At 43.7% G+C, this 14070-nt stretch overlaps 1 protein-coding gene across 1 annotated transcript; it reads right to left on the minus strand.

Moving 5' to 3' along the window:
- Positions 1–1012: 1012 nt before the first annotated feature.
- On the minus strand, positions 1013–10052 carry GNAT2 (G protein subunit alpha transducin 2). The gene is made up of 8 exons (XM_057726931.1): positions 9874–10052; positions 8136–8178; positions 7700–7841; positions 6809–6966; positions 4594–4722; positions 4239–4368; positions 1869–2022; positions 1013–1333 (listed from the first exon to the last, which is right to left on the minus strand). Exons 1-8 carry the CDS (start codon positions 9989–9991, stop codon positions 1143–1145), a joined length of 1065 nt encoding a protein of 354 aa, XP_057582914.1. The 5' UTR covers positions 9992–10052; the 3' UTR covers positions 1013–1142.
- Between the last annotated feature and the right edge of the window lie 4018 nt (positions 10053–14070).

Here is a 14070-nt window from a genome sequence, read left to right on the forward strand (position 1 = left end):
GTTCAAGGAATTTAATTGTTGGGCTGTTTGGGGAGATGTTGTTTTCAGCCAGGCATCACATGTACCCAACTGCAAAGATTTTCAGTGCCTAATGCAAAATCAGCAGGCTTTTTTGTTCTCCTGAAACATGTAGCAGTTGAAATGAGGATTTTAGGATTGCTCACTTACTCTAAATTCTGTGATAGAGAAGTGGCAGCAATAAAATCATTAATACTCCAAGTGGGAGTGTGTTCTGTCCTCCACGTTTATTCAGAAAGTGTCTTGTATAGCTGAGAAAGTTACTTATAGGGGATAAATATCCTTATACTTATAGACATATAGGGAACACAGTCTTTTTGGCAGTTTGGGAGCAGAGGGATAATCTGTGCTTAATAAAAATCATTTTGGGGAATTCCAGTGGTTAGGACTCCGCTATTTCACTGCCAAGGGCCCGGGTTCAGTTGCTGGCCAGGGAACTGAGATCCTGCAAGCCATGCCATGTGGCAAAAAAAAAAAAAAAAAAAAGTCATTTTTGGATGTGTGTCTTAGAAGCTAACAAACTCACATCCTCTGTCCAGTGATTCAGGTCTCTGAGCTAAGGCACATAAAGATCTATTAGTAAAAAGAGGTGGTAGGTTTATTGAGGTTCTGTTTTTAATTAGTTTTTTTTGCAGACTGCAGGGAAGGTTTGCTCTTTTGTTTGGGATAATTCATCTAAAAACTTGGTGTTGAATTTCATACATGGGAGCTTTTATGTAGGATTTCTTTTGTCACTAAGCACACAGCTTTTATGTGCCTTCCCTTCCTTCAGTTATGTTTGTGATCATTAGAATAATCCTGTGAAGTAGCAGAGAAGTTGTCTTCATTTTATAGATGAGGAACTCAAGGCTCAGAGAAAAGAAATATTTACATTTTTGTAGTAAGTTGCAGAACCAATACTGGAACCTGGGTCTTCTGACCCCTGGCCTTGCATTCTTTAAACTGCATTAGCTATCCCACTTTAAAAAGAACGTATGAGACACAGTTGCAGTCATACATACTCCCTCTCCAAGGGAGAATGGATTCATTCTTCTTGTCATGGTATATTGACCTAAAATTTTCTGCTTGAAATTACCCAGATTCTGAGCCTGTTTATAGCACAAATTCTTGAGGAATGATGAGAATTAGAAGAGTCCGCAGTCCTTGAGGTTTTCTTTGATGATAATATCTGTAACTGCATCAAATACAAATTTGACATTCTGTGTGTCTGTAGCACAGGTCATGTGACTGTAGATTTCTTTGACATCTTTTCTCATGTTGAGGTCAAGGAATTGGCTCTTGATATAATTCCCTGCATCCTCATAGGAGTTGTTCCCTGGTTTTCCAGAAAAATAGTGAAGAAGTGGGATAAATTAACCCTTCTTAGTTTCTCACTTACTTTTTAAGTGACTGACTTGATCCTTGAAATGTTGTGTTAGACAACTGTGGTTGGGGGCCTATCTTTGGAGGGAGGGTCCTCTCCTCTGTTGCACTCCAGTGTTTCCCACTTGAGCAAAGAAATTGAGGAGAGAGATGTCTCTGTGTCTCCACTGTTAATTTCTGGCAGGTATCATTTGAACAGTCAGTGGCTTTCCTGCATCTAATGTCTACTCTTCCAGAGACAACTGAATTTAAACCTCTAACTGAATGCTCAAGTTTCTTAGGTTAGACATCCAGATATCACTTGGACATCATAAAGCTCATAAGAGGAAGTGAACATTAAAGAAGTAAGGGATCATCAATTCAGCAAAGCAAAGGAGTTACACTTACTACTCCTTAAAGGCAAGTTCCCTTATGTCTCCTTGATATAGGAAATGAGGCAATCACCCATCGTTACTAGGAAAGAATTGTCTCCAGCCCTTGCAACTTACCATCATACTCTGGGAAACAAATGCTGAGATGGACTTTCTTGATTTTTTCCTCAAAGAGATCCTTCTTGTTGAGAAAGAGGACGATGGAAGTAGCCGCAAAGAACTTGTGGTTACATATGCTGTTGAACAGGTGCAATGACTCATGCATACGATTCTAGAAAGAGGAAACACCATCAGAGATATCAGGTTGGGCTTATGGGATACCTGTCTACTTCCTGTTCTTGCTCCCCTTGAAGAGACCAGTGTTCCAAATGTATAAGGAAAGATAGGGAACAACTTAGTTCTTTTTAGTGTGGTAGAGTAGAGCCAAAGAAATCTGACTTCCTTCTAATCCTCTTTATATCACAGCCGTATCATTTGGGAGAAATTACTGAGCTTTTTTTTAAAGATTTTTTTTGATGTGGACTTTTTTTTTAAGTCTTTATTGAACTTGTTACAATATTGCTTCTGTTTTATGTTTTGGTTTTTTGGCCGCGAGGCATGTGGGATCTTAGCTCTCCAACCAGGGATCGAACCTTCACACCCTGCATTGGAAGGCGAAATCTTATCCATTGGACCGCCAGGGAAGTCCCTATTGAGCTTTCTGAGTCTCAGTTTCACTATCTCATAGGATTATTATCAAAGTTAAATGAGATCATATATGTATAGTGTCCATGATAGTAGCTGGCGTATAGGTGTACAATAAATGTTATGCAGATCTTTGGCAGCCAGGGCACAGTTAAGGACTTTGATATTCTTATTGGCTGATGATTCAGGGTTGAAAATGAAGGCCAAGTAGGAGGACTTTGACAGGTGTCTGTTACAGAGTCCCAGATCTCAGTTTGGGCAGGAACATAATAGGGATTGTTTGGCCCTGGTGCCAAATGGTAAGGGCTAAAGAGTTTCCCAGTGCCACACCATAAGCACTTCTGCCTTATTTCCTTCTCTGATTGCCGCTTTCAATGAGTGAGAAGTAGTGCTATAATCTGCAGAGTCCAGAGGTTACCCAGTGCTCCAAACCAGCCTATTGTTAGGGAGGTCTTTAGGGTCTTGAAGTGTGATATTAGCTGACTTGGGCTCAATATTTTCACCTAATTAAGAAAACAAATTTAATTTGTAGCCTTTTCTCATGGCTCATATTCCTACAAAACCCTTTAACCTTGTAGACTTCAAGGTTAAAGAGGAAGAGATCTTGGAAAATGAATGGCCCTCTAAGAGATTTTGATAAGATATTCAGAGTGCTCTGATGTGAACTTGAACTACTAAGGAGAAGAGAGAACTGGAGCAGGGGATAGGAGGATAGAAGCTTTATCTACTATCAGTAAACTGTGGGCCTCCTTTTGTGGAGCAGATGGTTATGTGAAGTTGGCATTTTCCATGCGTTTGACATCCTCTAAAACTCGGAAGGTACTTGGATGGGCTGACACTGTCCTGCAGGGTTCCTGTCTTTTAAAACTCTACAGGCTCGGACTTCCTAGGTGGTGCAGTGGTTAAGAATCCACCTGCCAATGCAGGGGATAAGGGTTCGAGCCCTGCTCTGGGAAGATTCCACATGCTGCGGAACAACTAAGGCTGTGAGCCACAGCTGTTGAGCCCATGTGCCACAACTATTGAAGCCTATGTACCTGGAGCCCATGCTCCTCAACAAGAGAAGCCACTGCGTTGAGGGGCCTGCGCACCACAGTGAAGAGTAGCCCCCCCCCCCCCCGCTCTCAGCAACTAGAGAAAGCCTGTGTGCAGCAAAGAAGACCCAACACAGCCAATAAATAAATAAAACAAATAAATAAAATTAAAAAAAAAAAAACTCTACAGGCTCAAGAGAACCACCCTTAGGTAGTTCTCCAGCTGCCAACTTAAGTGGCATGTGAGAAACCTGGTTTGCCAGCCTCTCCGTAGTCCTGTTGACACTGAGTATATATTTAGGCTTCCAAGTGAGGTTAGTAGTTCAACCCCTCTATCATGTTGCACAAGATACACATCAGACATTGTTTTTTCTGCTCTATCATTTTTATCTCTTATCCTGTACTTCCATAGGCAGCCTGGGAGAGTATTAAATGTAGCTGCTTTGCTTAGCCGAGTTAATGATTACTTATCCCTTTAACACTCAGTTTCCCTTATGAGCTTTTTGATGTTCTAAGTGATACTTGGATGTCTAATCTAAGATCAAGCTCTCAGTAAATCTGGAGCTCTAACGCGCTAACCTAGAACCTTCAGAAGAAGAGGTTTTTCTAGAATTATTTGCCTGAGACATTGATTGGTCTGCTAGAAGACTGCTAGGCTATTAGTGTTAGCTGAGATCACCCAAGCTGGGGCATTGGAGTGACACAAGGCTTAGAGGAAGGGTCATGGGGGAACTATCTATCCAAGCTGCTTGGTGCAAATATCACTCACCACTTCGTCATCTTCCACCAACACCATATCATAGGCACTGAGGGCTGCACAGAAAATGATGCAGGTGACTCCCTCAAAGCAGTGGATCCACTTCTTTCTCTCTGATCTCTGCCCTCCCACATCAAACATCCTGAGAGGAGAAACACCTGTTCTCAAACGTATACCCAACGTATGACCCACATGCACTTGGTGTTTATCCCAGAGAGGTGGCCACTTTGGGGCCAGTTAGCAGTGAGATGGGAAGTGGAGAGGAAAGGGGGAGAAGTAGCAGTAATTCAGACTAGGCTTTAGTGAAGGCCAAGAAGCATACCTTTTTCTGGGTATCTGACATGTTCCTAGGGAACCATGTACTCACCTGAAGTTCAAGTCTTTGACAGAAAACTTGGTTTCAATGATGCCTGTGGTTTTGACTCTGGATCGTAGCACATCTTGCTCATTAGGGAGGTAGTCAGGGGCTGTAATTCGGTCTAATTGATTCAGATAGCTGGAGAAAAGTGATTGGCATTGATGATATTAAATTTTCCACAGCCAAAGTCAAGAAAGGTGAAGGGTCTTAGTGAAAGGCATATAACTAACTTGGTGATAGAACCAGCACTAGGATCCATGTTGTTAAATCTAGGAGTCTTTCCTTCAAACCCTCGTGTCCTTACAAAAGGAAGTGTGGGGTGGGCTGAGGGACAAGCCCATTTGAGGCAGGGGTCTGTCCCATTAAAGTCAAGTCTTCCTTGTGTTTCACCTGACTACAAGGTTTTCTAGACCCTTGAATGAGACTTGGTGGTTTAAATGGGTGCCAAAAGTTCCATTAAGAAGCAGGAGTAGGGTAGGATGAATTGGGAGATAGGGATTGACATATATACACTAATATGTATAAAATAGGCAACTAATAAGAACCTGCTGTGTAGCACAGGGAACTCCGTTGTACAGGAGAAACTAACACGACATTGTAAAACAACTATACCTCGATTAAAAAAAAAGAGTAGCCCAGGGAATTCTGGCATTAGTGAAAATTAATAAACATCATAGAAAACAGCGAAAAAAAGAAAAACAAAAAGAAAAAAAGAAGCAGGAGTGGATTAAAAGAGATTTTGGAAACATATGAGACACGAACCAGTGCAATGCATGGACCTTGTTTATATCCTGAATCAAGTTGAGGGGAAAACATTTGAGATAATTGGGGAAACTTGAATGAACACTGACTTGGGTATTTGATGACAGTAAGGAATGATTAAATATTTAGGTGTGATGATTATGTTGTGATTCTTTTTTTAAAGAATCTTTATTTTTTAGAGATATATAATAAAATTTTTAGGATGAAATGCTATATCCGGAGTTTACTTCAAAATAATCCAGTGGGGAATGGAGATGAAATGAAACAAGAGTGGCCATCAGTTGGTAACAGTTGAAGCCAGGTGATTGATTGTATTATTCTGCTTTTGTATATAATTGACAGTTACCAATTAAAAAGAAAAAAAAAGGAAGGCAGATGTGAAGTGAGATGATTGAGAGAAAGTGGGAAGGGAAATTAACTGTATGCCAGGCATTTTCACATTTAAGATCTCATTTAACCTCATAATGCTTCAAGTTTCTCATCCCATTTAACAGATGAAGGAAAAATCCAAAAGAGTTAAATAACTTGTCTAGGACAAGAGGCATTGTGGTGTATTATAAAAACATTCTGCTTTGTGGTCAAATAGACCTGGACTTAAGTCCAGTCTCTGCCATTTATCTGTATGACTTTGGGCAAGTTGATTTACTTCTCTGAACCTCAGTTGTTTCATCTGTAAATGGGACTAGTAAAAAATACTATCTACCATAAAGGCATATTGTGCAGATTAAATGAGAAGGTGTACCTAATGCACTGAGCAGTTCCTAGGCCTGAGTGAGAGTGTGAGTGAGTGAGTGCTCCAGGAATAGTAAATGATAACTTTATTATAAGATCAGGTGATAGAACAGGGGCTAAATCCGGGTCTGTTTGACTCTGAAGCTCATGCCGTTCTATGATACCATGCTGTCTGAGGTAGGTTGATAAACTCTGTGTACCTTATCTTTTGGGCACAAACTTTGCAAAGTTGGTGCGCTCTAATCCTTGACTAACTTCCTTTGGTTTACCCTGGCAGTTTGTGTCCTGTGCCCTAGCACCTTGACATAAGATGCTATGGGTGAAGGAGACTTTCATTTTAGGTTAGTGGCTTAAGTAGAGCCTGTGTTGCCAGCTAGAAAATTCAGCCCTGAAAGGGCCATGATGAATCATGCCTCTTAGGAGAATGTGTGGCAGAACTGCAGGGCTGTGTTAGTGTTCGTGATTCTGAAAGGAGAGGCTATGTGTTTGACTTAAGAAGACAGGCTGACGGCTGTTAAACAGAGTGGTGGGAACTGTGGCAAATGTCCCAGTCTAAAGCATTAAACTCAAAGCATAGTAAAACACTGCTCAAGCCTAACAAGACAGGTATACAGGCTGAATTCAGTCCTTGGGTCTCCAGCTTTCAGTGCCTGAAATTTTTGGCTGGCTGCGATTTCCCCTAGAAGGTTACTGTCGCCTCATCCCACCCCCTCCCCAGTCAGAGACTTACTAAGATGCCGAGTCATTGAGCTGGTACTCTGCAGCTCTGTCAAAGCAGGCTTGCACCCCACCATCCTTCCACAACTTCCTGATGACCTCCACTAGCTCGGGAGGCATGGTGCCCTCCTCAATGGAGTCAGCCAGGTTGTTGAGCTGTCGCCCATCATCCTGTAAGGCAGAAACCAGTATGAGAATTACACAGGAGTAATGGCTTTCCAGGAGGCTTTTGGGAATTGTGCTGAAAAGGGAAGCATTTTGCATTGCTACCAAAGCCTCGGGTGGAGGCAGTGTCCAGCAAAGATTCTAGGTAAACACACTGATTAATTTTTGAGGGTGCTTCTGAGATGTAGAGGGTGGCAATACATTCAGCCCTGGGAGGCCTAGTGAATAACAGAGGTCCCAGGGGTTCCTCTGTGGTGTTTCCGTCTTCCATCCTTAGTCCAAATATGAGTGTCCCGCCACAAAATGTGAGTCCTCTGCTGTATGGAGATTGGAATTTTAAAGGCCAGATTGACCATGAAATGGACAAGATGGTAGACAGGAACCAATCACCTTTGTTCTTTCAATGATTCAAATTAGGAAAAGGACAACACTGGAACTAGGGATTTAGCTTATAAAAGTTCCACGCCCAGGGCAAGGAACCCAAGGGGAACAATTTAAATGGTAAAATAAGACAAAAAGGTAGAGGAAGCTGAGAGCAGATTTTTTAATAAACATTTATTATAAAGGTAGGAACTGCATGCTTTGCTAGGACTGGAGTAAAAAGATCTGAACCTTAGCAAGTGGGATTTTAGTTACGTAAACATTTTTCTGACCCACGTTTCCTCATAGCTTGTTGGCCACTGGTCTGTTCTCATTAGCCTTTCTTTCCACCCTTAACCACATACCATTAACCACGTACCGCACAGCTCGCTTCAGCATAGTCAATGCCCAGTGTGGGCATGGCCCGGATGATAGCCAAGATGGACTGCAGCACATTCCCGTAGATGATGGCCTTGTACTCCAGGCATTCTTCTGGCGAATAGCCATCCTGATGAATGATCCTACAAGGAGTAGACACCCAGCCCTTAGTTGGACCTGAGTAACCAGACCTAAGGGATTGGGAATCTGGGAGAATTTAAAGGGTCATAAGAACCCAATCTCTATTCCTACTGCTGTCCCAAAGTGGAGAGTGAGGGACATGGGGCATGCAGATGAGGGACACTGGGAATAAGGTGGTTTATATTCTTTACATCGGAGTTCCTTAAGGCTAAAGAGCCCTTTATCTTCCGTGCCTTCACTGGCTCTACTGACTTCTTCACCCTACCTCAGTCCTCTGGGGCTTTGTTCCTACTCACTTCATCTGTTTGACGATAGTGCTCTTTCCTGACTCCCCAGCACCTGCAGGGAGAAATGCTTATGCTTCAGATTTCCACCGGTTCTCCCCAGCCCTCCAGTAGACGGCCTGTGAGAAGTCTAAGCCACTGCTCACGTGGGAGCCTTGCTAGGGGAGAACATACAGGGATGATTGCTGCCTCATTTTCTGCCAGGCTTGAGCTCAGGCCATTTGATCTGGAATTGGAGAATTTCTCACCCTCTGCACTACTGACATTTTTTGAGCTGGATGATTTTTTTCTGTGGAGGGCTGTCCTGTGCACTGTAGGGTGTTTAGCAGCACTGTTGCCACTACCCACTAGAGGCCAATAGCACTCCACTCTTCCAGCTGGGGCAACCAAAAATGTTCCCCACATTTCCAAATGGCTTGTGGTGGGGCTGGGGGTGTGCAAAATCTTATTGAGAACCACTGATAGATTCAGGGGAATTCCTTTAACACATTTCTACTCTGCCTATTTTTACTCAGGAGAGTGACCTTGGGATAGGATTGGAGAAAGCTGGATCACTTCACTGAAACATTGTTTTTTCATTATCTTGCTGTTTCCATTATTGACTAAAATGTTCTTGTAACCTCAGTCACACTCCACTCTCCCTCCATCAAAAACCTGTATACCCTTCAGTCCTTTCCTCCAGTCTGTACTATCCCTGACACCTTAACCCCCTCCCACTTATCCTGTGCTTGGTCCCTCTAAGCTTCTTATCCTGAATGTAGAAGAAAGCTGCTTAGGCTTAAAAGCTCTCTCAGTGGCCTTGCCATCTCTCTCCCCTCCTGGGCTCCCTGGAGTCTGCTTACAGAGGTGTGCTCTTTAGTGTGTCCTTAAGGCTGTGCCACAGATCAGCTGAAGAAAAAGAGGCACCTTAGCTTGGGGCTCTAGTTCCCAGGCTCCTCATGGACTTGGAAACCCAGCCCAGCTAGTTGTCTTCTGCTATAAAGATCCTACCTGCTCCAGCTTGCCTACCTCTGTACCATTATTGGGGTTTGTTTTTAAGCCAGGTGCCCCAAACTCTGTTGTCTTGGTTGTATTTACAGCCATGATCAATTTCTGACTGACTGAGGTGCTTTTCTTTTTTCAGCACAAACCTGTGATCTGCTTAGGAGCTCATCAAGCTGATGAGCCTCCCATCTGGGAGGGGCTTTATAGGCAGCTACTGAATAGAAAGCCAGGAAAGGACTTCTGTAAAGACTCCATTCCTCCCTACTCAGGGCTGCCCACTTCTAATATTTTTACAAGTTTTTTTACTGAAAGCAAGGAGAAGGAACCAGTATACTTGATAAGAACCAGTAGGCCTATCCCTGGGACTACGTGACACTGAGTCCCGTGTCCTCTTCTGAGTCCTTGACTCACAGTTCTCCGGCTACAGATTTGGTGAGTGTCTGCAATCCCAGAGTTCATGGTATTTCCTAAGCTGTTAAGTTTGGTTAGATTTGGAGATGGGTGGGTCTATCCTGGCCCTTACGCTATTCCTGGTTCAAGGAAGAGCAGAACAATTCCAGAGTAACTTTGGCGTTCTGCATCTCATGGGGGTGGCTGTGCTTAGCCCCAGAGCTCCTGATCCCCTAGCCTGAGACTGGATGGGGAGAGGAAAAATGACCTACCATCCCTCCTCCCCACACGGTGGGTAGAACCCACCTACCATCCAGGATAAGCAGGAAGGAGCAGTTCCTTCTCCTTCTCTGGCTCATCTTCCCATCTCGCTCACCCAGCAATAGCAGCTTGACAGTCTTGGCTTCCTTGTCAGCATCCTCCTGCAGCTTCTTTTCTAGCTCTTTGGACCTCTTGGCCAGTTCTTTGTCCTCAGCACTGACTCCACTTCCCATCTTTCTGCTGTCTCCTCCTCGGCGCCTTCCTCCGGCCCTTAAGCTTCTCCTCTGGGGTTTCCTATCTGAGAGATGGAAGATAAGGAAAAAGTAAATTGGGATCAAGTTTCAGTTTCTTAGTCCTCCTAAAAAGCCAGTCTACTGGGGGCTGGGTGAGGGAGTGGGCTCTATGTTCTTGTACTCTGCCTGTCTTGCCTGAGACTCCCTACCCCAGCCAGAGACCTGCTTAGTCTAGGGATTGTAGCCTTTATACCTAGCAATGTGATCGGTTAAGCCAATTAAGAGCTCAGTATGACAAAGGGCAAAGACTCAAGCGTTTCTGTAACTAGGGAAATGATGTGCTGGATTCTGACACAGAAGGATAGGATGCAGATACTGGAACTCTCTGGAATATGATCATGGTTGCCTCATCCTTTTGAGGGGCTGATCCCCTAAAAGTCTCTTCCCTCCTAGATTCACTTGCGTCTTAGAGCAAGAGATTAGAGGCACAGACAGAGGAAGCTCTCCCCATGTTGAGACTCCAGATTACACGGCTTCAAGGCATCAAAGCACACCCTTGCATCACAGCAGGCCAGTTCTGGCAAGGAATTTTTGTTTGGGGTTTGTCCCTTTTTGGAAAGATTAGAAATGTTTCATCCAGGTCCTGCAGTGGCTGCTGCACCAGGAAGCTATTAGCATCATTCCTTTATGTGGGCTCATCTCTTTATACATATTCCTGTTATTGAAACCTGATGACTTCATAATTATCTGTTTTACAAATGGGTTTCCCCCAGACTGAATTCCTCCTCCCTGGAGATCAGGTACCAAATCTGATTCATCTTTGAATCCTTTAGACCTTGTGGTTTATTAGTGGATCCTCAGTGAAGGTTTGATGAATGAAGGAAGGATGGGAAAAGAGTATATGGTAGAGAGAATGGGGCTGCTTACCCATCAAAGCCACCTGTGGCCCAGTTTCACTTGGTGCGTGAACTTTGCTGGTGTTTAGTGTGGGAGGTTTGTGCTGCTTCACATAACAAAGTGCTTCTTGGGAAATTGGACTTTAGCCTCTGGTTCCTCAAAGGTCAGGGCAGCCCTCCTTCTGGCTCTCAACCCAGCTGCCCCTTCCCAGGGAGAAATGAGAGTGCAGCCTAGAAATTGCCTCACAGACATATCGAAACCTCTCTCCATTGGTCATTCTCTATGACAATTATTTCAGTTTACTTAAATGAATTGCTTGTGAAAGCTCCTCAGAGGGACCTACTTTAGAATGTTGTTACCCAAAATGTGGTGCAAGGCCCAACACAGATCATCTGGGAGCTTCTTAGAAATGCAGACTCTTAGGCCTTAACACAGCCCTTCTGATTCAGAACTTGCATTTTAACAGGATCACAGGTGACTCTAAGGATACTAAAGATTGGAAACCTCTGCCATAGGGAGTACTAGAGAATTGTATTTTTCCTCAAACTGGCCAACTCATAAGAATTACCTGGGATGCTTGTTTCTGTATTTCATCAAATCTTAGATGGCACTGATTGGAAGATCATTCTGATTTCAAAGATGTTAATATGTATATGTTTTCAAAAGAGTGCGTTTTAGAATCAATAAGTTCCAGTAATAGTGCCAATTCCAGAACCTGAGAAACTATATTCTAAACTAATACAGTTTGAAAACCCTGATCTAGAACAGTGGTTCTCAGCTTTTGGTGTATATTGGAATTTACACAGAGAACTTTTTAAAAAATACTGATTTAAGTGGTCTGAGGTGCAGTCCAGGCATGAAGAGTTTAAAATTTTCCCAGGTGATTCTAATGTGTAGCCAACGTACGGAAACACTGAGCTCAAAGGGTTTAACTTGTTCTTTCCTTTTAGAGTGGAATTGCACAGCAGTGGCCAGGTAGACTGAGAAAGCAGGAGGTAGAACCTAGGTCTCCTGCCTACCAGGTACCCTGAGCCATCGCTGATTATATTCCTCCTTCCCGCCGCCTCTTGGCTGCATATACAGGTATTTGGCCGAGGAGCCCAGACTCTCAGGGCTGATGGAGAAGTAGGCAGCCGCCAAGGTACCTTCCATGGTGATCATCTTTTCCCCCAAATTGACAGGTGCTTATTGACTTAAAGGAAAACAGGACAGTCTTTGAAATTGTGACTGTCTTGGAACCTTGGCTATAAAGTTTCAGTAATTATACCTCACCGGCCCTGCCTAACATACCCACAATATTGGTAACTTATACCTAGGCCAGAGCTGTGCTGCCGCCTGCACTGTCCAGAGCAAGGAACTGCCAGGAACTGTGCTAGACTGTTTACGTGGCTCATCTCAGTGAATTCTCACACAAACTACAAGGTAAGTGCTCTTGTCCCCAAATTACAGACCAGATAACTGAGACTTGAAGGTTAAGTAGCTTGTTCAAGGTCATATAGCTTAGTAAACAAACCAGGCAATCTTTCTTTCCACTACCCCACAAAAGCAGCCAGTGAAAGAACATTGGGCAAAACAGACGTGCAAATGTATGAGCTCAATAACAGCAGCACTTGCATTGTTAAAGGAACCACTAACTTCTTTCACACGTGGGGAAAATGTTTGAGCTTGTTCCTTTTCAGATACCACCCTTGCAAACTTCTGTGCTGCTTCTGCTTGTTTCCTAGCTTGCTGGGCTCCCAATTCCCACTACTAAGCTGAGTAGGGGAACTCCTGGCCCTCGCGTGCCCTCTAATTGCACAGACCTGCTACTATGCATGGACCGTCTTGATGCCTCCTACCTCCTGTCTTCAGCTCCTGTACCTTTCCTGTGGCTATTCTCCTTTATTATTGCATTTGGGTTTAGTGTCCTGGTGGATTAGGTAAAGCATGTAGGTGCTATTCCCATTTTAGAGGTGAGTGAACTGAAGCACAGAAAGGCGATCCTCGTGTTAATAAACGAGTTAGTATTAGAATCAGCTAGAGCTCAGGTGTTCTAGTTCATAGCCCTTATAACCAAAAAAAATTTTTTTAGCTTTTTTAGCAATGGACTTTATTGTTTGAATATTTGCATAACCAAATGATTTTGAATGAAAGAAAAAAAATCACCATTTTCCAACTAATTTAGTCCTGCTTCCCGAGTTAAAGGGAAATCTCAGGATCTATCTCTGACGCAGTGGTAGGGATTGCGGGTAAAGCCTTGCCTCGGCTGAAGTTTGGGGCTTCCTTCCTTCCAGTCCAAAGGAAGAGGTGGTATAAATTAACAGAGACACAATTTAGTTAAAGGAACACTGTGCTAATGCTAGAGAATTCAGAGCTGTTTAAAACCTAGCCTCCACCCCCGGTAGGAAAGTCAATTATACACGCATCTCACTGTCAGAATGATAAATTCTACAGTAGAAGAAGGGAGGGAAAATTGTAAAATAAACGGACTTTCAGCAGAGAAGTAGGACAACACAGAAATGGGGAGTAGGCATTTGGAGGAGAGGAAGGAGCCTGAGAAAAATCTTGGAGGCATGAGGTACAGAGTGCATTCAGAGAAGACTGGGCAGCTTGATGTGATTGCACTGGAGTAGAAGAGTGAAAAGTACATGGAAGGGAGGGGCTGTGAGATGAGAAGAGGAAAGGAAAATTGGGGCTAGCCAGTGAAGGGCCGTGAATGACAAAGGGTTTGGCTAAAACCCATTGAAGACTTATAAACAAGTATGGTTGGATACAGCTGCATGGTGAGATAAACAATGCTGGCTGACTGGGTTGGGGGCTGGCTGCCTGGCAGAAGGTGAGAAAAAGAGCTGAACAGCTTGATTCTAGAAGGATCTAGGCATAAGGTATGAAACTTGGGAAACTGTCATAGCCAGTGATCTTTTTGAGGCGGCAGGTGTTCTCTCCTGAATCTGTTATCTGCTGAGAGTGGTCTGGCCTCGGTAGGCGGCTGACATCACAAGTGAGCGTCAGATGAGAAGCTAAGAGAAGAGGTTCTTCAGAGACTTAAGGAGTGCGTTGTCAGTGAGGGCCTGGGACTCAGGGAGGGCCAATCCAGGAACCATCTTGGGTACAGGCTAGGAGGTGAGGAGGCTGGTTTCAAGCTAGGGAAGATCCCAGAGGCTCAAAGACAAATTAAGTCCCCAACATGAAAACAGCTAGAG

Source organism: Hippopotamus amphibius, chromosome 1, assembly GCF_030028045.1.
Source record: "Hippopotamus amphibius kiboko isolate mHipAmp2 chromosome 1, mHipAmp2.hap2, whole genome shotgun sequence".
Taxonomy (NCBI): domain Eukaryota; kingdom Metazoa; phylum Chordata; class Mammalia; order Artiodactyla; family Hippopotamidae; genus Hippopotamus; species Hippopotamus amphibius.

Bases quoted from the DNA above. Each gene is read 5' to 3' on its own strand.
- GNAT2 (XM_057726931.1), bottom strand. From the start codon at position 9,991: ATGGGAAGTGGAGTCAGTGCTGAGGACAAAGAACTGGCCAAGAGGTCC. The intron at 7,842-8,135 runs GTGAGTAGGAAC...TACTCCTTGTAG, and splicing joins ACTATCGTCAAACAGATGAA to GATCATTCATCAGGATGGCT. The intron at 2,023-4,238 runs GTGAGTGATATT...TCCTCTTTCTAG, and splicing joins TGGTGGAAGATGACGAAGTG to AATCGTATGCATGAGTCATT.